Here is a 22937-nt window from a genome sequence, read left to right on the forward strand (position 1 = left end):
GGGGCAGCTGCTGCCTGGTCGAGGAGGGCGGCACGGAGGAGGGCGGTGCGGAGGAGGGCGGTGCTCATGGCGGATATGGGCTTGGAGTGGTCCTGCACGGTGCAGTCTCGGCCGCCGGCGCTGGGCATGGTGCGCCACAACTCAGAGGAGCGGCGTGAGGTGGAGGAAGCGGTGGTGGTGGTGGTGTGGGTGGTGGTGGTGGCGACAGCGGAGGAGGCGGAGGAGGTAGAGGGGAGGTGGAGGAGGCGGAGGACGTGTCGGGGTGGTGGACGGCGGTGGTCTCGAGCTGGAGCGAGCAGGCGAGCGCGGCGTCGAGCGGGAGATGCGGGTGAGTCGAGCGTGGGTCCGGGCAACGCATGCGATGCGCGAGGCGATGTGGACGATGCGGGCGAGCCGGCCGGTGGGCCAGTGGGCATGAGATCGTGCGAGGAGAGCGGGGAGGGCAGTACAGCGAGCGATAGGGTCGAGAGGGTCGGACGGGAGAGCGGGTCGGATGTGGGAGAGGTTGAGCGGACGAGAGGAGGGGGCGGGTAGAGTCGAGGGGTAGATTGTTGAAGGCGACATGGAGAGTCAGGTAGAAGGCGGGAGGTGTGCGTGTACGGGGGAGGAACTGGGGCGAGTGACGACGTACCTTTGTAAATGTCCTCGTCGACCGTTTCCTTCCCTCTTCTGTGCTCCTCCTCGTCCTCCTCTTCGTTGTCGTGGTCGCGTGCGCGCGACGCGTAGTTGAGTCCTTCGCACCCGTCTCTAACTCAACTCTGTCCGTGCGCAAACCTCAACCTTCGTCCCCTCGCCCTCGCCTCGACACCATGCACACCCACCACCCACTTCCTTCGCCTTCGTCCTCCCATCCTCCCGGCCCGATGCACACGCGTCCACTTGGCCACAACAACTCCTTCGACTGTTCCCTCACGCGCCCCTGCCGCCGCCACACCCGTGCTTCGCCCTTGCGCACAGCGTGTCGCAATCGTCACGCTACCCGTGCTTCAGCGCGTCGACGGCGAGGGTGAGGAGCATTGTCAATGAGAAGAGAAGGTGCGAAGAGGAATGCCATGAAAAAGGTCCGTATCACTTACTTTCGCTAGCCCTCCCCCAGCCCTAGTCCTGCCCCTCCCTGCCCGGCCCTGCCTGTCCCGCGCACCTGCGCACACCCGGAAGCGGCTCCTCGCGCCGCGTCTCTTCCCCTGCTCTCTCCTAGGAGGCGAGGGAACGACCACGCTCCCCGGTACCCTACCGCCCGACGCCTTGTTCTCCAAACACGTCCACTCGACGCTGCGCACCGCCGCGCACGCATCGCACGAGCGCACATTGTCCTGAAGACCATGAAAATTCTGAATCCCTATCGGCACTTATCTGATGATCTGAAGAGCTCTGAAGGCCTGCGGCAAGTCTCACCAGGTCGTTCAGGCTCTCAGCAGACACGACAAAGTGCTGATGTGGCGTCACCCGGTAAGTTCCCCGCAATCGAAGCACATACTCTCAGCAACTGTGGCTGCGTTCCGTTGTTCGATGCGCATCTAACTCGGCGGAGCATGTATCACTTTACAGCCCTTTCTTCCCCAGACAAACTACCACCTTCATCGGTCTCTTCGCAGCTTGACGAGGAACTCTTACAGCCACCCGCAAAGAGACGACGTATTTCCTCGTCTTCATTGAGCGACGCAGAAGACGACGAGGACGAGAACAGGCCTCTTGCATCCCGAATGGTGGGGACACACGTTTCCAGCAACGGCACTCGTCCGCATGGAAGACGCAGCGGCAAGAAGGCGTCGAGTATGAAGTCAAAAGCACAGACTGCTCCGGCGTCAATACCGCCACCCACAGGCGAGCAACAAGCAGAGATGAACGGGGAGTTTTTGCAGCTGAACGGACACGAGCCACCGGTCAAAATGGAAGACCAATTAGACGAAGGGCAGCTGGATCTGTTAGCAACAGGCGTAACCGTCGACACAGCCAGTGCAGCTACGATCTCTGTGAGCTTCTTCATGGACCATCCTCCTTCACCCTGACGTTCTCTTATAGCCTCCCCTGAAACCAGAGAAAATCTCGGCAAAGGAGCTGCGAAAGGGTGTGATCAAGATCCTACCTATCGAGAATGATGGGCAGCCGCGATCGTTCGTCATCCTGACGAACCTGAAGATGCTGTTCCAGAAACAGCTACCTGTGATGCCCCGCGAATACATCGATCGCCTGGTTTACGACTCCAACTCGAAATGTCTCGCCATCTGCAAACGAGGATATAAAGTCGTGGGCGGAATTTGCTACCGGCCGTTCCCCCATCGCGGCTTCGCCAAAATCGCTTTTTTCGCGACGGCATCAGCAGATCAAGTCAAGGTACGTCGATCGATCTTACTTCCATCTGAGTAAAAGCTGAAGACATATCTCACAGGGCTACGGTGCCCTGCTGATGGATCATTTCAAAGCTCATATCCGACGGACCTACCCCCGACATGATGCATTTTCTGACATACGCAGATAACTTCGCAGTTGGGTATTTCAAGAAGCAAGGTTTCTCAAAGAACATCACGCTTGATCGGGCCATATGGGCAGGTTATATCAAGGACTACGAGGGTGGAACGATCATGCAATGCACGATGCTACGAAAGGTCGATTACCTCGCCACGAAAGAGATCGTAGCACAGCAGAGGGAAGCGATCTTGGCAAAGATCAGGCAGATGTCGAAGAATCATATTGTGTACGAGGGGCTGCCACAGTTTCAGGATGGGAAGGGGGAAGGGCTCGTCATCGATCCCAAGGACGTGCCAGGTTTGAGTTAGTGTACTGACTTCTTTTTCTGTTGCGGGGCAACTGACGAGCAACAGGGGAGAGCGGGTGGATACCCAATATGAATGTTCCGTGCGTGTATTCTTGCTTCGGATGTGTTCTGTGTGTCACTCACGCCATTGCAGTGCACGCCCCTCGACTAAGAATTTTGAGCGCAGCGCAATGGAATCTATCCTGTCAGACTTGCAGGCCCACCCTCAGGCCTGGCCCTTCAAGGAACCTGTCAACGCTCAGGAGGTGCCGGATGACTACGATGTGATTCAAAATCCGACGGGTCCGTTCTACTACCATTATGGTCGACCAATCCTACTCACGTCGACCGTTTCATACAGATTTCTCTACCATGGAGCACAAACTCGAGACGGGGCAATATGCGGATCTCGACTCGTTCATTGTAGACGCTCAGCTGGTGTTCGAGAACGCTAAGGTATACAACCCCGAGGATACCATCTATTATAAGGGCGCGGCTAAGATGGAACGAGTACTGATGGATCATGTCAGTCGTGTGCGCGAAATCAGTTGAATAGCTCGATTTGTGTAGGTTGTTTTATGGACTTGTTCATGATACTAGTAATCTTATAGATATATGTTGGGCGTTGTGCTTTGTTTGTCTGCGGCTGCGTAGACGCAAAATCTCCACAGGATTACCGTGCAGCTTTTCCAAGCCGTGCAACCGATGATGTCTATTGTCACTCGATCTCCATTGACAGCAGTAAGGCACAAATCTCTTCAGATAAGTACAGTGCTAGAATTTGATCTGCAGGTCCTTTATCTGCCACGACTCTCCAATTCTTCAAACATCCGTTCATCATAACAAGTGATCACAACGTCTGCCTGCCGCTTGGAATTCCTGAGGCAACTTGATGCCGTCCCTGCCTGGTGCTTCGAAAATACGAACGCATTGCTGTAGAGTACGGCGCAGGTGCCCGATGGCTGTTGGCTAACGAGACAGGATTGACATTAGAAAGCTCAGGGAAGGGCATATTGGTGAAACATAGGATGTAATGCATACAATCGCATACTATACATGGAGGAGGGATCGAAAAGCATAAATCGTAAGTTGTGATGGAAAACTAGCATATCAAATTACCAAGCGTACTAGTCTTCCCCACTGGACTCGGCCATAGGGGGAAGGGATGCTAGCGTCGCATTAGCTACACCTGCAGAGCCACTACCGCGCTTTATGTTAGCGCTCAACAACGAGCTACGCCGCGCCGCAAATATCAGGCCTCGTGCTTCCGTAAAGAAACGATCACAGCCACGCAGCTCATCGCTGACATCATTCTCCATCCATCCGTCCATCTCGAGGTGCTGCTCGATGATCTCTATGAATCGGTTTGAAGTCTTGAGGACTTCGAGGGCGGAGTCCCGAGATTGCTCCATTTCTCGCATCCGTCGTAACACTCTCGGGGCACTATAGAGCGGAACGAATAATGTTCGAAGCGCCTCAATAAGTTCGGCATGCGGGGTGCTGAGGAACATTTCGAGGCTATCTTGAGAAAAGGCGATACTCCCAGAGGGCTGGAAAAACTGTTTTTTACCATTTCCTCCGGATGTTCGCCCCTGGACGGTGTCGGATCTGCTGTCGAAATGCTGGATAAAGGCTACCTTGAGGTCATCACATTGTTGCTTAGGAAGATGGCTGGCTCTATAGCGGACACTGGTGTATAGCAAGACGTGAAGACCAGATTCCAATTCATCACAAAGTTCATGGCGCGTGCTGTCAGGATCCATGAGCCGGGCCGCCGAGATGAATTGCCAAGTTCCCTGCAAACAGGAGTTCAGTTTTTGAGGTGAGTTACATGGCTATCTTATGACGCACCGTTTGCCACTTCGCCGTCGGTCCCTGCGGCCCCTGAGTGTCAACCCTTTGATTATCCTCGCTTGGCAACCTCATAGCTAGATCCCAGTCAATCAGGATTCCCTTGCCTGAATCAGATATCAAAATGTTACCGGCACTGAGATCCCCATGTCGCACGCGTGCCAATCTAAATGCCAGATCGTGTGCTGCACAGAAAGACGTTGGTAAGCATGCGAGGTGTCAAAGACATCGTCGACTTACCTTTCATCCCATCGCACGTAGCGCTGGCGAGCTCTTTTGACGATCTAAATTGGCTCAAGGGCCGTCCGATGTCCCCCAGAACTAACCGATGGAGCCTGTGTCGCCTCGGAGGATTCGTCGTCTTGCAGAACCACTCTTTTGAACTGTACTCGTGCGTCCGCGTGTCTTGACCCAGAATGTCTTGAGAACAGATCAACGTCGAGATCCCGGTTACACTTGATCGTTCGAGGTGTCGATAGGTGGCTCCTTCCTTCTCGATCCCATCCTCCAAGTACCGCCAGCTGTTCTTCAGATACACAAGTTTCTGTCGCGTGATGTCATATGCAATGTACCCGTCGGTGGCTCTCCCAAACGGGCTGCCGCTCTGCCAATGAGGTTTCGACGCGATGAAATAGTGTTTCCGGTGCGTGTCGTCGTCCGTGATACAAAACTGGTGAAAGGTGGCATCAGACGAGTAGAGGCATTGGGCCGTCTCTTTGTCCTCGCCTAGGAGCCTAGCCAGAAACCTGGCTCGTTCGTCAAATGCTTTCTTCGCCCTCTTGATGTCTCTCGCCATGGGCTTTGTGAGCGACGTATCTCGTCCACGTTGCACGTCATTGAAACGGTTGAACCTCCAAAGGAACATGATCAGATGAGTAGGATCTCTCCTCCAGTTCACTCGTTCAGTCACAATAGCTCCCGCGCGATCCCATCGAATGAAGCGAACATAGTCACCAAGCAAGACCACAGTGAACAGAAAGAACCGGTTTTGCGCCGAGAGCTGCAAGCCTGCATATGAACAGATTTGTCCTCGATTCATGGTCGCCTCCTGCGAGCGATGTAAGACTGTGTTTGTATCGCCAGAGGTCGCGCTGGGAACGAGATCCTGGAATGGGTCCTTAGTCTCTGGCTTGCGCTCGATGCACAGTTCCATCGGCTCAAAGTCAGTTACATCACCGCCTTGCAGAGATCTCTTGTAAGCAACCATGTCTGGCTTGCGTTTGAAGTCTGCATCCAGATCGTCGGTCGTGTTGACAAATCTCAGCTTCTGGCAAATTCCAGATGCCTCGACAGCATCTTTCTGTGAATACGATATAATCAATATCGGTCTCTAATAACAAAGGAGAACATATACGCACAAAGCGATCCTCAAATTTTCCGACCCTAGGTATGTTCTTGAAGATTTGGGTGGCACGCTTGGGAGGTTTCTTGTCATCCTTCGTCTTCATGAAAGCGTCAAAGAATTCTGTGATAGGCATAGGTCCGTGAAAGTCGTTCTCAGTCTCTTCAGCAAGTAGAGCGTATTCAGCCGGCGCCTTGGATATTTCCATCGCACTGAAACGTTGAGTGCTGGCTATCTTGTGCGAAGACATGTCAGGAGCAGTAGAACAGATGTTGAATGAATCACTTACAGGGATAGAGAAAGTGCTTAAGTACTGGAGACTAATGCCACAAACTGTGGCCCCGAGTTTCGAACAAGCTTGTGATGGTGACCTCTGCTGGTGAACGTTTGAACCAATATTACTGAAAGCCATGAAGCCACAGAACTCCGCGACCTAGACACGTGATCGCTTTGTGGCCGAGTTACAAGGCCGCTTGTATGAACCTTTGTGGTGGCAGACGAGCCGTCATTGAGATCACTGAGCTACAGGATACTTCATTCTATGAGCAGAACGCTACACACATCAAACTAGTGATCGCTCCGCAGCCCAGACTCTGATATCATGGTCGCGACCGGTAACGTCCACGCTTGTCATGGCGCAAATGTGATCGGGGTGCATTTGAGTGGCCTGCGACAGTGGAACGACCCATCACAAGTTGAGTACAGAAGACGGGCCACCACGCAACCGCGCTACTCTCGATGGACGCAGATCGGCACCAATCTTGGCGATAGATGTATCGCGTGCCCGACTCCATCAGCAAGCGTACCTCGTTAAGGAAGTGTCAAAGAAGGCGCTCTAGAGCTGACGTTTGCTCAAGTTATACAACCTGAGCATGATGAATATCGACACCGAAATCGTGGAGGACAGCTGAGCCTGTGCTCTGACAGCGGATGGCAAAGTGTATCTCCTGGCGTGCGCCTCCTGGCCATCCGATTTGTTTTAATCTGCGGCCTTCCTTTGTCAAAAATGGGCCTCGCTCAAAGCGACTCGTGGCCTTACAGAATAAAGGTAGCGTATAGGAGTGAGATGGCAAAGTAATCGCCATCTTTCTTCACGAACCCGTTGCATATGAGCCAGCCGTAACGAACGTTAATTCCCAGACACGTTGTCCGCCCAAATCTAGCAGACCGACTGCAGGATCCATCGCAGCACACGGTGCTGACGCGAGCGAGGCGCATAATGCACGCTTGGCATCTGGCCGGTGGGCCTGCTGAACTAAGCTCGTCAGGATCACATTGTTTTGGCAAACAACGTGACGGACATACGGCGAGCGCTGCGCGTGCTCGTGTTTTCTGGCATGCCACAGCTTTTGCTATATATTTTCAGGCCACATGTCGAATGCTCTCTATTCCCCTGTTTCCTCCCATTTGTGGGATTTTGAAGTTGGGTTTCGAAAAGAATGGGATTTGAAACTTGAAAGTAGTCAAAGCCAGGAGCAAATGCTCGTCCAGACACTTTAGGTGGACATGCAAGGGAAATGTTTGACGGTGTAAGTGAGCTTGCTCCGAGATATGTGTCAGAATTAGCGGGCGGTGACGCTCGGTGCGTGGTAGCTGTTGCAGTTGAAGAGCATTTGTGCATTTGTTACCCTCGTATTGATTTTGTATAGATAGAATAACCAGCGTAGAGCGGAGGGAAGACGGCATCATGGAGTTGAATGGAGGCTTGTAAGAGAAGACTACTCACAGCGTCGCTGGCAGCAATTTCTTTTTGGTTCTCCCTAACCTATTGCGTCCCATCGCTTCATCAGCCCCACCCCTCTATCCCTCCTTCTGGTCCGCAACTCCTGCATCCCGCGGTTTTTCATGACCGTTCAGAACCTTCACGTCTGGATGCAGGAGCGAGGGCGCGGTATCATGGAGCATCTCGCAGACGATGTTGAGTTCAAAGGCGGCCATGGCGACGTGTACAATAGCAACAAGGCGCATGTGAATTTCTCAGAGAGGAGAGCCTGAGCTACTGGGAGTAAGAAGGTGTGTGGTTGCGTCACGTTGCAAACATTGTCATGGAAACTAAGGGGGTGTGTAATTGGACAAGATGCGACGACGTACGGCATAAAAATCTAGAAGAAGCTTTGAGCGTTACATGTCTTCGGTGTAACTTGAGTCGTGGAGGCTATCTCAAGTCATATTTCCTAGCTAGAGAGCACAGCGTCTTATGTGTTCCAGGTCTAGCCAGCAGCAGATTTAAATATGGGTCGGCGGTACCTAATGACGAAGAAAATAGTGCATAAACTTGTGCGCATCAATGAGGCGATCCTGGCTGGGACTGGCCTATGAATATTTTCTGCACATAGGGTCAGCAACAGAGACTACTCCGGACTGGCCTTGCCTGGTCAGGTTCTGTCAGCGACTCAGCGCAGGAAAATCTAGCGAATGTAGTCTAGGGACGATGCTGACGCTTGCCGACAATCAGTGCGAATAGAAAAGGTTGAAATACCTGATTGCGGCCAATTTGAGCACGGACGAAAAATTGAAAAGCCTGCGGAATCCGGACAAACATTGAAGCTGGTGAAGAGCGTGCCTCCTCGCATCGTCAGAATCTCTCTTTATAACTCTCCATCTACAATTCTTCTACCGCCATGGGCACCCCTGTGGTCAATGAATATCCCAGCTTATTCTGTTCGCATCTCCATGTATCGAACCGTCTCTAAGTGACTGAAGTAGCACGCACATCAGGCTCTGAGACTATGAGCTTGGTGCAACTATTCGTACCAACAGAAGTTGCCCATGACACGGTCGCTGAGCTTGGGGAACTCGGAAACATGCAGTTCAAGGATATGAGATTAGGACTGTCGAATTCACGTTATATGAAGCTAACGATGAGCTGCACAGCCGAACCTCATCAATAGGACAGTGGGCAAGGAGAGCGTCGTCTGCTCTGACCCCTCCGCCTCGAACAGAATCGGCATATTAACTGGCGCATCGATGGTCAGGTGTCTCGGTTCGATGCTACTTATGCGACCCTATCTGTTTTCATGCGTTGCAGTAGCCACCTGCTGACTCATATTCGCAGGGACTCGGCCACATTCATTCACATTTGAGGGTGTTCTCATTGGCCGTAAATACTTACAAACCTGCCTTAATGACGTCCTGACGATGGAGCGCTAGTGTTGCCCGTTCGCACCTTCTTCAACTGAGGCGGAGGAGTGGGTGGAGAGCCGGGCACAGTACCGGTGCACGTCTCTGGATGTTGCGACCTCCCCTTCGGAGACGTCGAATCCCAGACCGGTGCTTGGTCCGAGCCCTGTCGGTTCCCTCAGTTATCCTTTAGCGGAGTCGCAGGCAGTCTCTGCTGCCCCGCATGCGGCGATTGTCTCTTTAAGCTCTTGTCAAGTTGGCGAACCCGGAGTTGAATGAATTCGAGGTCGTCCTTCCTTCGCTGAATCTCCTTATCTGTCTTGTTCTCCATGCGCGCAACCTCGTCAGCATCCAAATTTGAATGCAAGTTAGACTTCGACTGTATCTTCCCGAGCTCGTCCTTGAGGGACGTGAGAACGCGGTCATGTAGGCTTCCCGCCACATAGTCGTTGTAGGTCATGTATCCAAAGCGAAGGATCTTCCACCATCTGGAGATAAGAGGCTTCAAAGAATCAAAGTACGGGTGTATGCACTTGAGGATGATTTCGTCGAGGTCGTCAGGGTTGTCGAAGAGCAGCCATTTGTTGTTCCATAGAGTGTGATCGTCCTCAGAGTCGAATAGACAGTAAACAGCGGCATATATCGGCTTGGTCTCTTCGGTCAAAGGTTCATTGATGGAGAGCTCAATTCGACGTCCTCCGCCAGGACCATCACGCGTGAGGCAGAGATAAAGAAGGACCCAGAAGAAAGACTCGAGATCGTGAATGGCGCTGTGGACAACCCGGCCCGCCGGCCTCAGCGCCTCGGTACCTCGGTAAAGCACATTTGAAGAACATATAATCTCGGCGCTCATGAAAGCCCTGGTGCCCTGGAGCACAATATCTGGTGTCAGACGAAAGTCGAGAGATAGACGAAGGTGTTTGCTCACTGTCTTATGTCTTATATGTGGAAGATGCCCATCCCAAGCTGGAGGGCGATCCTGATGGACAGCAGTGAGTAGAGACGCCGGTCGGATTTTCAGCATAAAAGCTCACGAAAGGTGTTTCCAAAAAAGAGATCTTCTGCTGTCAGCTAAGTCATAGGGTCAGTGTCTGGAGTATGATCGAATAAACGACATCAATCACCTTTTTGTTAGCGGTTCTGAGGTCCGGATTCATGCTGAGAGCTACGTCTATATATATCAAGAAATCTGATGGGTAACGAGCGATGAGGATGCCAGCGGCCTCGTCGGTTACGGACATCTGCCAGCGGAGTTGAAGGAATCCAGCCGTGTCCTTGTCGGGAGGCCCTGGTGCTGGGTATTCTACGCGTGTGTCCGATGTTTTCGAACAATCAAGGTCGATGAGTTTACCACAAGTATCTTTGACATTGACATCAGACCTGGGACAGATAAGCACGTTGCCGGTGCTGACGTCTCGATGAAGCATAAGACTAAACCAGTAATCGCGGTGTCCTGGAGAAAGGCGGTCAATACGGTGCCAGCAGAATGCTCATAAGATTCGGACAGCTTGAAAGGATGCTCACCTTTCACAGCATCGATTAGGGTATTGACAAGCTCGGGAACGTCTTTGAAGAACTTGATGGGCCACCCGTACGTCCGCATCAAAGTGCGCGTCAAGACGCGATTTGTCGCCGATCGTCCGTCGGCAATGACAGAGAATTCCAAGACCTCGGAAGAAGTCGATGTAACGTGAAGAAAGCTTTCATGGGGCTGGGACTCATCGAGCTCCGGCTTCTTGCGCTTGGTCGAGCGTAATTCGGACACTCCGGGATCTTTAGGCAACTTATTTCTCTTGAGTGAAGAGGCTCGGACCTCCACGCCGCGACGAATGTGATTGGCCGTGTCGTCGACCACCATGCCTCCCTGCTCGTCATCCATGACTCTGATGTCGACTGAGTTGACTATATTGCAGATGTGAAAAGAGGGCGGCTTGGACAGGGATTTATGGAACGTTGCTTCAGTCTGCGACATCTCCGGACGCCACGACTGTTTGAGCACAAACCACTAGCATGTCAGGTCAGTACATATGATCAGTCAATTATATGTACCCCGAGAGACCTTACCTCCATGGTTCTCTCGTTCATAACAAGCCACACAATCGTCGCTCGACCTTCCATCACCTGCGCTCGCACGGTACTGAGAGCTTTGACCGTCAAGTACCTGTCTTCGCCCTCGTTTCCGTCAGATCTCGGACCTTGTATAGTCCAAGTCGTCTCATGCGGGCTCGCACCATAGTAGTCGACGGTCACGCCCTTGTCTGTGGAGAAGTGATATGTAGCCATCTCCATGCGATAGATACGCATCGTTGTGTCCCAACCGAGCCTAGAGGGATTGAGACGAGACAGAGATATGATGACCTTGATGAACTTCTTAGGCTCCTGTGCAAAAAGGAAAAATGAATAGATGTCCCGTTAGAGCGGGTAAGAACAAATAAGAATACAAACTTACGGCGTGGATATTGATCGCGGTGCGTGTTCCGACCAAACCAGAGCGGTCGCACATCCATACTGTGAGCTTCGACTTGCACAACAGAAGTCCTATAGCAAAGCGCCGGTCCAGTTGCTCGGCGAGCACCATCCGCATGTAGCTGCAGAGCTGGAATATCCCTTCTAACATCTCCTCCTCGCTGTCCTTCAGTTTCATCTCAACGGGAACGTGAACACGCAACCACCATAACTCGCATTTCTTCAGCACCTCCTTTCGCTGAGACAAAGCGATGAGACCGAATTAACTGTATTTAAATCGAAGAACGGACGCACCTGAAGCTTCAACTCCTCCTTTTCAGCTTCTTCCTCTGGCCCAGAGCCCAGTTGGTGCTCAAGATCTTGAATTTGTGTGTCGAGTCTCTTGAACTCATCTAGGGCGTCCTTTAGTCCGATAACGGCCAGCAAGTCAGGGCGATTCTGCGGCGACCACCGGTCGGGAGACTTCGGGCTTTTATTAGGACTCGCTTGCCAGGAGATGTCAAGCGCGAGTTCAACTATGGGATTAGTGGCGCTGCAGGCAGCGACGATTGCGTTGGCAGTATCTGCAAACGAAGAGTAGAGCTCCTTCTTTAGCTTCGGAACTTTCGGTAGGGAAAGCCACTGGGCTGAAGACGAGTTCAGCGTGTGGAGGACATTGCAGACGTCGTTGTCAGCGGTCTTCCAGCCAAGGACGTGGTCCAGAAAGGTGTCGGTCTCGATAGTCCAGAAGTTGTCTTGGACATCGTCTTTGGCCATCTTCTCAAAGTCAGGGCCTGGGGTTTGATGCAAGGCGGATATCACTGCAAGAGAGAATTCAATCTCAGTATCAGCTCGTGGTCGTTGAATGCGATTGTGATGTGAGTATATGGGCTCATCGGCAGGTGGCGGCATCCTGCAAACGAGAGCAAGTGGTGGGTGATTGCAAAGGGTGTACACACCAACTGAAAACGCTTGATCGTCTTTGAATCGGATTCAAGCCTGATCAGATAGCGATGGTGTCTGTTTTGCGCGCACTAAGGCTCGAGGGAGACAGGCGGTGTGAATTGGGTATTTTTGACAACAAGCACTCTCGCAAACTTGCCATTACGTTGTCCAACCGGTGGTTTCCGGATTTTTTTGCTCACGATTGTAAGCCTCTCGCAGCGGCGCCCTCCTGAGCCAACATAATGCTTCAGTATCACCGTGTCATGCATCAGTGCTGAGTTCTAGGCTGGTGGACGGTGGATGACTGAGCATCAGAGATCTAACCAGAGGGGCGGGCAGGAGGTTGTCGCTGCAGCGGCTCCTGACGGGTCGCAGGTTCCACGCGCAGAAGGTTGAAAAAAAGACGTGGAGAAACTAAAGAAGATCCAAATCGATCTGGGAAAGTGTGGGGACGGAGGGATGGAAATCATCGTATAATAGCTGGCAATTGTCAACAGTTCACCATCCTAGTGCGATCACCGAATCTGGAGGCGGATGGTTGCCAATACTCGGCAATTGTCAAGCATTCATTGGATCAGCGGAAGCAGAAATCCTCCGTTCATAATTGGTAGCAATAGCTGACATTTCTGAGCACGTGACAGTTACCCGACACGGGATAAAACACTGAACATTGTTGGTATTTGGTAACTTTTCCATCAGCTAGCTGACATATGTGGAGGACTGCTAAGATTCAGACCGAGTCGGGAAAATTGGAATGTTTTCGTCCGACAATGCCCTTCATAGCTGAGACTGCCAGGATCTTGGCCGTGGCACAGAGCCAGACGGCCAGGTTTTGCGATCTGCCTTGCGTAAAGACAAAGGTCAAGGTTCTGCAAGAATGCGTGTCACTTCCTATGACAGCACTCGTCGACGATACAGGCCTCGTCAGTGGCTGTGCTAGACAACCTGTGGACGCACAGCTGAGTGCACCTCTGCTGCTACGGGACTGTCGACGCTCAACAGCCGTTGCTGAGCACGTTTCACCTGGGCCATGTCAGGCATCTGAACGTCGAGACCCTGATGCAGGCGCAGCTACTGCAGGCAGACTTTGCATACCTGAGCGCGTGCCACATGGTGGTGGGGTCCGTCACGCAGAACGAGTCGATGAGCCTGGCGGCTGCACTTAGGTGATGGGGTTCAGGTCGATTGTGAGGACGATGTACTCTGTCGGGGATTACGGCGGTCCTGTGGTGGCGAGGGAGGTGTACAAGTACATGTTCCGAGACGGTGCCCGGGCTGCACGGTCGTCTGACGTGGCGGTTGGGGTGCACCGGGTGGTACGTGCGCTGCAGCAGTCAGAGGCGCAGCTGTTCCACTGGATAAGCGATCTGTGATGTTGGGTGTGTACATGACTGACCGATGAGCACAGGTTCCGTTCATTCATATTGAGGTGTAGTGCCACTTGTGTCATTCGTTGATGTATGTATTGTGCTGGAATGAAACAGTTCGCGACGCCAAGGCAGTTTGATTGGAGCCATGCAAGATGATATGAACCCTGGAAGCGTGTCAAGGTGAGTACCCATGAAATAAGCACGGCAAGAAATAGGAATGCCTACACACGATGCATGATACTTTTTCAGATGGCGATGCGTCAAACGTGAGCACAAGGAAAACCCCGCAGACAAGAACATGGCCTTCGATGACAGCTGATTATTTTTCTCAGACAGATGGCTGTGCGAGACGACAGACCTGGACGTGATCTGAGTCGTTCGACGATAAGCGCTACTGTAGAGTCTGTGCGAGAGTGAACCATAGCAAGGACCCACAGGAGACGCGTGGTGTGGGAGCCGTTGGTAGTGCTGTATGTACGCGCCTTGGAGCAGGAAGTGCTAAATGAATGGATTGCAAGAGCTCTCCTTTCCCCCTAAGACGACATTGATAACCTAATGCTCAACGGTCAACTCTCCGCTGTAATTAATGATTAGGACTCACTTTTGCATCGCTTAGGCCTCCGGTACGTGAGACCTCAATGCTTACATCCTGAGAACCAAGGGTGATCTTCAAGACTTTGAGGAATGGGATGGGAACGATGCAATAAATGGCCATTATGGCTAGACTAGCGATAGCTTATGGGTATCAGACCACGAAAGTCAAAGGGGGTGTTGCGATGGAGACTCAAGTAGTCAAAAAGGGACTGGTCAAGGGGAGAAAGTTGGTTACGATTAGTCAAAACGTACTCAATGGTACTCAGACTATAAAGCTAAGTCTCAGCCCGTGATGGTCACTACAAGGGATATAGTCGGCATCCCCGCCGGGCTTGGGGACCTTGATCAGACCGGGGCGTAGAATCTCCATATCATTCGCCTCTATGCCCAACATCGCAACCTTGTCCAACCTTTTTGATCCCAGTCTGTCATGCCGTTCCACGTCCGTTCCCCACGTGGCTCCGTCAAGCCCTTTCTCTCCATGCAACGCAACCCATGCATCCACCAGTCCATTCTTGTCTAGAAGAGCATGATCCTTGGGGCTGATGGCGTTGAAGTCTCCCTCAATCAGTCCACCGCTATATTCAGGCTCACGCAGGAGGTTGGCAAGGATCTCCATCTGCTCCGTACGGTAAGGGAGCGTGTCCCCAAGAGAGTCAAGGTGAACGTTAATGAGACAAAAGGCTGTGGTGGGAGTGGATAGTGTGTATGGGGGGATAATGTCCACAGAGAGCGCACACCTCCCATACTTGCTGGGGAGTTTGACACAGGAAACGGGATCAAGCATGAACTTGTTACCTCCCTCGACCCCATCTTCCTCCTTCTGCGAGTCCAGGTTGAGGTTAAATTGCTTACTAGATAGCAACGTCATGTTCGCAAAGGGTACTCCCTCGAACGACGTCTGGTCTTCGGCGTCCGTGACCAGGAAGGCTTCGCAAACTTTAGGATTACCCAGGATGAAAGTGTGGACGTCGAACATGACTTCCTGGAGAAAGATGATGTCAGGATATCTTGATCCCTCGAGGATACTGCCGAGGAGCAGTTTGGCTCGTGCGACGGGACACGAGGAAAAGGCATCGATATTCTGCGTTATGAGAGAGAAGCGGGATGTGAGCGCAAACTGCTGTATCGCTTGGCTCGGTGCGTGTCTCGAGAATACTAGTGCCCACAGTCGGTTAGATAGTTTAAAGCCGGAAAGAGATGGCGCTGGCAGAGTCTGGCGGCCATGGGGAGAAGGTACGCATCTGTACGCATCAGCAGATTTGACAAACCATGGGATTGCTTTTGGCGGACTGAGGGTTATGGAATCTCAGGAGATTTAGCAATGCGTTACAACGCGTACGAGGGCTCGGAGGGAAGGCAGATGAAGGAGGGGCGGATCTGGGCGGATGCGGATCTGGCTGCGGCGACGGCGACGGCGTAGTTGGTCGCGGGGGGGGACTCAAGAGACGAGCGCGCGCTCACGGTTACGATGTTCCACCCAATCGATATCGTCCCTGTCGGTGTCGTGTGCACCCGCCGAGCCTGGGGCCGACAAGACAATCAGCCGTTTCAGCTCAAAAGAAGGAGAGGAGAGAAGGGGGTGTTCGTATTCTGCACCTGAGGGCAGGAGGCAAGTGTCTGTGCTACGCGCACAAACTAAGTTGGCACGCTCCTCATGTTTGACCAAAATCGGGATGCCAACGTAAAACCTGTTTACAAGTGATCGTTATGGGCCACATGAATTCATGTTGAGACCTATTTAAGAAACATTGCAAGTGCCGACTTTGGACCTTGCTTACTCCTCCCTCTCGTCTGTTGCCTCTCTCAGTACCTCATTTACCCTCACTGCATCGAGCACGCGTCCCTTCAGTGTGCCCGCATACATGCTTCTGACAAGATCTGCAAAATCACAATACACCTCCGCAGCGCGTTCCCGCACATGCGACAACAGGACATCAGCCGTGCGCCGATCCTCAAGGTACAGCCCGACGCGGGCTGCACCCGCACGGAGCTCGCGTGCACAGAGCGAGCGGAAGTCTGCATCAAGTTTCTCTGCGACCTCCTGCTGTGCCCAAGAATGTGCAGTCACCGGTCCAGTCTTCGTGTTCGTAGAGCCCAAAGCCGCATTATGATGCGCGTCGACCTGCGCGACGAACTCTCGTAGTGGCGTACAGAGGGGCTCAGCAAGGTTGTCGATGACTCCTTCGCACGTGCGCTTAAGTTCCATATCGATGCCCTGCAATGCACGACAAATAGCAGGTCAGCCAATGATCTCGTACAGTAGAATCGCCACACTCACATGCTTAGCGTCCAGGATGTCTGCATTTCCTCTCGGCATACCGAGCGATGCGACGAGCGAATCAGGTAGCATCGACGTCGTGCGCGAGACCATTGCCGCAAGTGTGTCTGTCATACCGTAACTCCCAATCATAATACCGTGTCCGCCGACACCCGCCTCGTCTCGGCTTGTCTCACCGAATGCGAGGTTTCGTGTCATCTCCTTGAGAATGAGGAGGTGGCGTATGAGGAACAGATGCGCATCCAGCGCAGCACCCGTGGCTCTGGCCTCTATCATCTCAGCGGCAGCGCAAAGCGAATGTCGGCAAAGTGTAATGGCTTCTTGCGCGAGATCATCGAAGATTGCAGGCTTTCACGGGTGCGTTGAATCGGGGTGCAGCGCACGCACATACATGAATGATATGATACATCCATAAGTATATGAGCAGAACGCGGCAGTGACAAGAGAGGTTGAAACTTTAAGACCTACCTGAACAAAGTCGTGCAGCTGCGCAAGCACGCGTGCCGTCGTATCGAGTGTCGGGAACCACGTGTCGCGACGCTCGAGGCTGGCAAGCGAGGTTTGATTCTGAGCACCAAACAGCTGGCGCACGCTCTCGCGCTCTTTCTCCCGCAACCCCGTCATGGGCGTACGCGCGGCTGACAACGTGAAAAAGGACATATCAGCCTCCTTTCTTGAGAATATAGATGGAAATAATGGAGTGAAGGGATTGCACCATGTTGACGGAACCCCCAGAGGAGAGAGATAGAGCCGCTTACCAACGATTTTATCGGGATATGCCAGGTCCTCTGTCTTGGGCACATAGTATCTGATCTCGCTCTGGATGACCGCCTGCGCTTTGAAAAACAGCCGTGTCTGCGCATCCTGAAGCACCATCTGCAACAATCGGCTAATGTGCAGCGTGCCTGCATTGCCACGGGAGACTCCGGCGTTGGTCGAAAAGACGTCTTCCTCGTCGGAATCAACTCCAGTGCTAATCTCAGGCGCGGGCGCGTCGAGTACCATCAGCGCCTGGAGGACGGTGCACACATCACATAGCGCAGAGATGCGTTGTTCGTGGAGGATACGTGGGCGTAGATCATCGTAGAGGTAGTCGCATAGAGTTTCGAGGTATGCGCTGTCCTCGATGGTAAGACAAGCCCAATGTGGCAAAGGGGAGGGGAAGTCTATGCGTTAGCGATCAGTTTGCGAAGACCGATTGTAGAACGTACTAGAGATGGTCCTCGCCCGAGGCGAAGAACGACCTATGGAGTTCGAATTCGTCGGTGCATAGCTGCTTGAGATAGCTGCATCCGGCTCGTGTCTGGCACGCATATATCGATGAATTCGTAAATATCAACAAGCCTCCTCAAAAATTTAATAAACAGAGAAAGCATAGATGACTCACCAACTCGACCACCTCAGCCCTCCCAGGCTCCAGTCCCTTCACCTCCTCCGCGATTCTAGCTACCAACAAGCTCCTCCGAGCGCTGAAGTATGCAGCATGGCACTCATCAAGGAGGGCAGACAGAGATGCCGGGTGTGCCGCGGCGCGGCGCTCGAGCTCAGAGAGGAGCGGGGACAAGGTGGCAGCGACGGTTGCGAAACGTGTGTAGAGCAGGTGAGACTGGGCGGTAGGGGACACGTCCTGTGAGGTTGATTCACCATGCGTGAGATGGTTAAGTAAGTGAAGAACAGGTTAGCAAACAGCTTGGATTCATAGAGAAAGCTGCGACCACACATTCTCACTCAGTCGCCTCGCGACGTCCTGCGCGAGCGCGCGAAGCGAACCGACGGCGTACATTTTGACGAGGGTCATAGCACGTGTCATGCACTGCTCAAAACGGAGAAGGTAGATGTCTGCTTCCTTGTAATGGCGCTATTCCAGAAAAAATCAACGCGTAAATGCGAGACTTGGTGTGAAAATGATCGGGAGAGAGACCGTACATGACCCTTCAGAAACTCTATGCACACATCGACACGCTCGACCATATACAAAAAGTCTGTTTGAAGGACGAGAGCCTCGCCCGGATGGTTGAGCATGCGGGTCGCGTGCTCGAGCTCGGCGAAGTAGTCGAGCCGAGCGCCAAGCGCGTCTTGCAGCTCGAGGAGGGCATCCTAATCGTATGGAGTCATCGTCAGCCGCCAATATATTGATATGCCAGATGATTCTGATAAAAAAACAGGAAAAATCCAGTAATAGAGAACGCTTGGTGCGGACTAACAGACTAACCCGTTCCTTCAACAACCTCTCGCACGCCTCCTTCATACTCTCGCCTCCCTCCTCAACGCGTCTCCACTCTTCCATCATCCTTGTTACATCCTGATCGACCTCCTCCCCTCTCTCTGTCAGCCGATCGCACAATTCGAGGTGCCGGGCGAGCGCAGTGAGATGGGCACGGAAGTGAGCCTCCTGTCCATGGGCAACGGCGCGGTCGAGAGATGCGTGCCAGTCATAGAATTGTTCTGGAGTGCGAATCGGGTGTGGTGGGTGTAAATGTGAGACCTGGGATTGCGGAGAAGGAGTTGGGGTAGATGGACGGGACGATGGGAGTTTTGAAGGCAATGAGGCGAGCGGCGTGGATGGCCGGGATGGACGAGCCTCGTTTTGTGGGAACTGGAAACAAAGTGAGCGACACGAAGGCATCGAAAATGCCAGACGCACTCTGAACGTGCTAGACGATTTCTCGACAGCGGCTTTCACGGCGGCGACACTCTTCAGCTGCATGTCGCCTAGCGGAGCCAGCGCCTCCCACTGCTCGACGCTGATTGTCGCGTGTGTTTGCGCAGGAGCAGATACCGGCGCCCGCCGCGGTGCCCCGCGCGCACCGGCATTGGCCAATGTCGTGGACATCGTTGTCGACGTCGAGGAGCGTGTGACGTGACGTCACCTTCTCTATGCTCTTCCCCTCAGCACCCATCGCTGGCCAACTTGTGCTCATCACAGACCAGCTCGCTGCTCCCGCCGACTTTTTGCTCCATCAAATTCTCGCTGTGTACATCAAGACCGCTGCCTATGACGGTGCCAGCACGAGGCCTAAGGCGGTGGTAGTTTCGGTGTCGGAGCCGTTGGCGAGATGGAAGGCGGTTGCGGCGCGGTCGGTAAGCACGCGTCTTTTGCTGCAAGTGATGAGTACTAACTTTTACTAAACTAGAACCTAAATCTGACGCAGAAAATCGAAGACCAGTCACTCGTCTTCCTAGACGTCCCACCAAACGGTCCTTCGACCCTGCGCCCGCTCCTCGATCGCGTCCGGTCCACCGTCCACGCCCTTCGCGATGCTTGCCTCAAGCCCAACTCTGCCTCTGACCGCCCGACACCCAATTTGTCGCCAGTGCTCGTCGTCGTCGACGATATCGCTGCACTTTCATGGATTGGCCATCCATTGTCTGACGTTGCACGCTTCCTCCGCGCCCTCACCGCCCTCTGTACCCGGGTTAGTCCTCTTACTTTTTTGTCGCTCTGCTTCACCGCCTCTCGCTCTGTTGTGCTGACACCCCTCTCACAGGAATCCATCGCCCTCGTCATCCGGCACCACACTGTGATCCCTGACGAACCTAGCCAAGACGACCTCTTGCGCATCCTCCTCCAACTCTCCTCCCTCCACTTCGACGTTCTCCCTCTCGCAAGCGGCAAGAGCGGTGCCGTCAGTGGTCAGGCATGTCCCTCCACCTTTATGATTCTCCCTGACCCACCCCTAAATACTTTGAACTCACGGGCTCAACATATGCTCCCTCACCTTGGTCGTTTTCTCACTAAAAACACGCGCGCTGATTACATTGACAGGTCGCCCTACATGCTGGACGCTCTCTCCATCCCGCCGCTTCCACTCCGCCGCTCATCCCCCGCACCCGCGCCTTGCAGTATAGACTCACCGACTCAGGCGCCGTCTTTTTTGAGCGCGGGACGGGCGCCGCCGTCGTTTGACGTGCCTCACTCAGTTCTCTCCTCCGCTGCCAAGAACAAATGTCAAGGCAGTCGATCATTTCGTGCAGACCCTTTAAGGGCCGACAGCTGACAAGCCAGAGGTTTTTGCAATTAGAATGCCAAAAGGCTTCCAATGAGCGGACGTATGGGCAGTCGCAGTCGCGGGAGTTGTGTTGGCCCAACGGCTTTATCTCTTTCTAATGCACAGAGGAAAGCGTATTCCCCCTCGAATGCATTTCCTCGAGAAGCGATGGGTTACTTTATGGTTGTCTATACAGAGATCATCCTTCAAGATCTCTGCAGGAGTGCATCTTGTCAATGATGAATAAAACCTTTGATTCCAACATTCCCAACTCCGATGTTAAGTGCCACACTCCTATACACAGAACATCTTTTTTCTCCATGAGGTCAGCTATGGAAACTAGTACTACAGGTCATCAAGCCGAATTTCTGATGGTACAGGGCTTGCCATATCCAAGTTGCGTTGCATGTTTTGTGTTGTCATATTCGCGATCGCTCAGTGTCGAGCTGATCCTGTGCTTGATATGCTTTGTCCAGAAACATTGCTGCAGAGTAGTAAGTGTGTACCAAAGAAGATATCAACGGTGGAAAAGAAGGCTATCAACGAGTGAATTGGGTGGATGTGTCAAAAACCGGTGGGGAAGGAAGCGGAAGGCAATGAAAGGCTGGATGGCACGTGTGCCTTGTCACAATTAAGTAGCATGGTGGAACATGCGCCGATGGTCCCGCATTAAATAGAGGAGCATAAGAGGGTAGGATCATAGATGGTGGCTGAAAAAGATAAAAATACATAACCAAATGATGAGGTTTTTATGGACGACGCACGCCGTGATGGAATGTTGTGATAGATGAAATGCATTGGGAAGATGATTGAATGGTAGATGGCGTGGTGTCAATCACACAAGACGAGAGAAATGAGACAGTTAAACATGAAGTCGAGAACCAACCGCAGCTGCATCGAACACATTCGATGCCCACATAAACCAAGTATCAAAGCATACCCTCAGCGACAACGACGCGTCCTGTGGCCAACGCGCTCTTCGTCCGACTGAGCTTCTTTGTCTGCGGGAGAGACGCTCGTGCTTTGACGGCTTTGCGATCACGGTAACGTATCGTAAGCGTTGCCACGAGCTGTGGCATGGTGTATACAGTCAATGCGTCTGGCGCGACCGATATCGATCGTGCGGAGGAGGGAATGGGAGCATGGCGTCGTGGCACGGGCGGTGGCAAAGACACAATGCTGAAAGGAGAAGATATGGCAACAGATGCTTCGGGAGGAGGCGGCGGTGATATTGTAGGAGGCGGCGGAAGGACTGCGGGGGAGTGAATAAGAGCTGAGATACCCGTCGGGAGCAATGACTCCATCCGGTGACTGGGAGTGATATCCATCGAAAGGTCTTCAACAACACCCACAGAATTCGAAGTCCTCGGTCGATCAGGCACGCCCACAGTCCTGTCGTCCAATAAAACCGGGCTACATCCTTGGTCCACCAGCCGCTGCCAGAGTCGAGCGACGAGCAATTCCTCCTGTGCGTTCAGTATTAACGAGCCGTCATCTTTGGCTCCCATACTCTTCATCTCCACATCTGTATTCTGCTCGCAGGACCCGTTGAGCTCTCTGGCACGCTTCATCCGACAGACGATGCTACGATGGACGGCAGCAGTGAACATTAGCTCGGCAGTGACACGCTTTCCACGCTTGAGCCGTTTCTGGCTGCGCACAACTCCGGTCGCGCTCGACTGGCTGGCGCTGCGTTGGCGTATGACACCAGGAAGAGGCAGAGCTTTGCGGCGCGGTGCGAGGGAGTGGGACGGTGGCGTCTGGCATCGTTGCCTGGGCGCGTCGAGCGGGAGTGCCCGTTTCGGTCGCGATAAAGACTCATAGTCTAGCGGTAGAGCAGACGAGATGGAAGGATCGGGGTGGCTATTGGTAGGAAAAGGAATGATATTGGTGCTAGGTTCGCAATGGGGGCGCGCACATGCGCTGGAGAGTGCGACGGTAGGCGACGCCTTGCTATTCCAAGACGAGAGGCTGGACGGGAGGTCAGACGCGTTGAGCGAAGCATTAGTGTTCTCGACAAGAGCGGATCGCGACGTGAAGAGCGACTTGCGGTAGTCGGCACGAATTAAGGATTGGAGGTGAAACATGATTGCAGAAGATGTATTGATGAATGTTCGTTGCGAGCGACGCCCGGCGTGGCTTGCTCCAACAAGAAAGAAGAAAAAACGGTGGTGGTCTCGTGGTTCGGAGACAACAACAGTGAGCGGAACGAGCGAGAACGGGTGAAGGAGGCGAGATTAGGTAA

General features: G+C 53.1%; 9 protein-coding genes across 9 annotated transcripts; 3 read left to right on the plus strand and 6 right to left on the minus strand.

Annotated features, from left to right (window-relative positions):
- Positions 1–141: 141 nt before the first annotated feature.
- Positions 142–564, minus strand: HETIRDRAFT_311075 (uncharacterized protein; the record flags this gene model as incomplete). Its single annotated transcript, XM_009543593.1, has 1 exon — positions 142–564. The coding sequence occupies one exon, from the start codon at positions 562–564 to the stop codon at positions 142–144; it is 423 nt and encodes a 140-aa protein (XP_009541888.1).
- A 245-nt stretch (positions 565–809) lies between these two features.
- Positions 810–1010, plus strand: HETIRDRAFT_414138 (uncharacterized protein; the record flags this gene model as incomplete). Its single annotated transcript, XM_009543594.1, has 1 exon — positions 810–1010. The coding sequence occupies one exon, from the start codon at positions 810–812 to the stop codon at positions 1008–1010; it is 201 nt and encodes a 66-aa protein (XP_009541889.1).
- Positions 1011–1052: 42 nt separating this feature from the next.
- On the plus strand, positions 1053–3307 carry HETIRDRAFT_101216 (uncharacterized protein; the record flags this gene model as incomplete). The annotated part of the gene is made up of 7 exons (XM_009543595.1): positions 1053–1061; positions 1086–1973; positions 2023–2334; positions 2424–2772; positions 2823–2856; positions 2910–3058; positions 3117–3307. 7 exons carry the CDS (start codon positions 1053–1055, stop codon positions 3305–3307), a joined length of 1932 nt encoding a protein of 643 aa, XP_009541890.1.
- A 575-nt stretch (positions 3308–3882) lies between these two features.
- On the minus strand, positions 3883–6306 carry HETIRDRAFT_470059 (uncharacterized protein; the record flags this gene model as incomplete). Its single annotated transcript, XM_009543596.1, has 5 exons — positions 6238–6306; positions 5965–6183; positions 4847–5906; positions 4607–4791; positions 3883–4551 (listed from the first exon to the last, which is right to left on the minus strand). Exons 2-5 carry the CDS (start codon positions 6154–6156, stop codon positions 3883–3885), a joined length of 2106 nt encoding a protein of 701 aa, XP_009541891.1. The 5' UTR covers positions 6157–6183; positions 6238–6306.
- A 2940-nt stretch (positions 6307–9246) lies between these two features.
- HETIRDRAFT_448262 (uncharacterized protein) lies at positions 9247–14543 on the minus strand (the record flags this gene model as incomplete). The annotated part of the gene is made up of 10 exons (XM_009543597.1): positions 9247–9936; positions 9997–10047; positions 10103–10132; positions 10193–10521; positions 10593–11073; positions 11133–11447; positions 11518–11772; positions 11829–12426; positions 13554–13783; positions 14475–14543. 10 exons carry the CDS (start codon positions 14541–14543, stop codon positions 9247–9249), a joined length of 3048 nt encoding a protein of 1015 aa, XP_009541892.1.
- Positions 14544–14684: 141 nt separating this feature from the next.
- HETIRDRAFT_309128 (uncharacterized protein) lies at positions 14685–15623 on the minus strand (the record flags this gene model as incomplete). The annotated part of the gene is made up of 1 exon (XM_009543598.1): positions 14685–15623. A coding segment is annotated over one exon (939 nt), but the record flags the coding sequence as incomplete, so codon positions are not given.
- A 502-nt stretch (positions 15624–16125) lies between these two features.
- On the minus strand, positions 16126–19536 carry HETIRDRAFT_470064 (uncharacterized protein; the record flags this gene model as incomplete). The annotated part of the gene is made up of 9 exons (XM_009543599.1): positions 16126–16640; positions 16704–17051; positions 17172–17309; positions 17433–17820; positions 17915–18006; positions 18091–18330; positions 18424–18561; positions 18630–18800; positions 18916–19536. The coding sequence occupies 9 exons, from the start codon at positions 19534–19536 to the stop codon at positions 16200–16202; spliced, it is 2577 nt and encodes an 858-aa protein (XP_009541894.1). The 3' UTR covers positions 16126–16199.
- Positions 19537–19580: 44 nt separating this feature from the next.
- HETIRDRAFT_311089 (uncharacterized protein) lies at positions 19581–20610 on the plus strand (the record flags this gene model as incomplete). The annotated part of the gene is made up of 4 exons (XM_009543600.1): positions 19581–19784; positions 19838–20119; positions 20192–20329; positions 20470–20610. 4 exons carry the CDS (start codon positions 19581–19583, stop codon positions 20608–20610), a joined length of 765 nt encoding a protein of 254 aa, XP_009541895.1.
- Positions 20611–21554: 944 nt separating this feature from the next.
- HETIRDRAFT_101210 (uncharacterized protein) lies at positions 21555–22779 on the minus strand (the record flags this gene model as incomplete). The annotated part of the gene is made up of 2 exons (XM_009543601.1): positions 21555–21583; positions 21633–22779. 2 exons carry the CDS (start codon positions 22777–22779, stop codon positions 21555–21557), a joined length of 1176 nt encoding a protein of 391 aa, XP_009541896.1.
- Positions 22780–22937: the final 158 nt, after the last annotated feature.

Source organism: Heterobasidion irregulare (assembly GCF_000320585.1).
Source record: "Heterobasidion irregulare TC 32-1 unplaced genomic scaffold scaffold_02, whole genome shotgun sequence".
Taxonomy (NCBI): Eukaryota; Fungi; Basidiomycota; class Agaricomycetes; order Russulales; family Bondarzewiaceae; genus Heterobasidion; species Heterobasidion irregulare.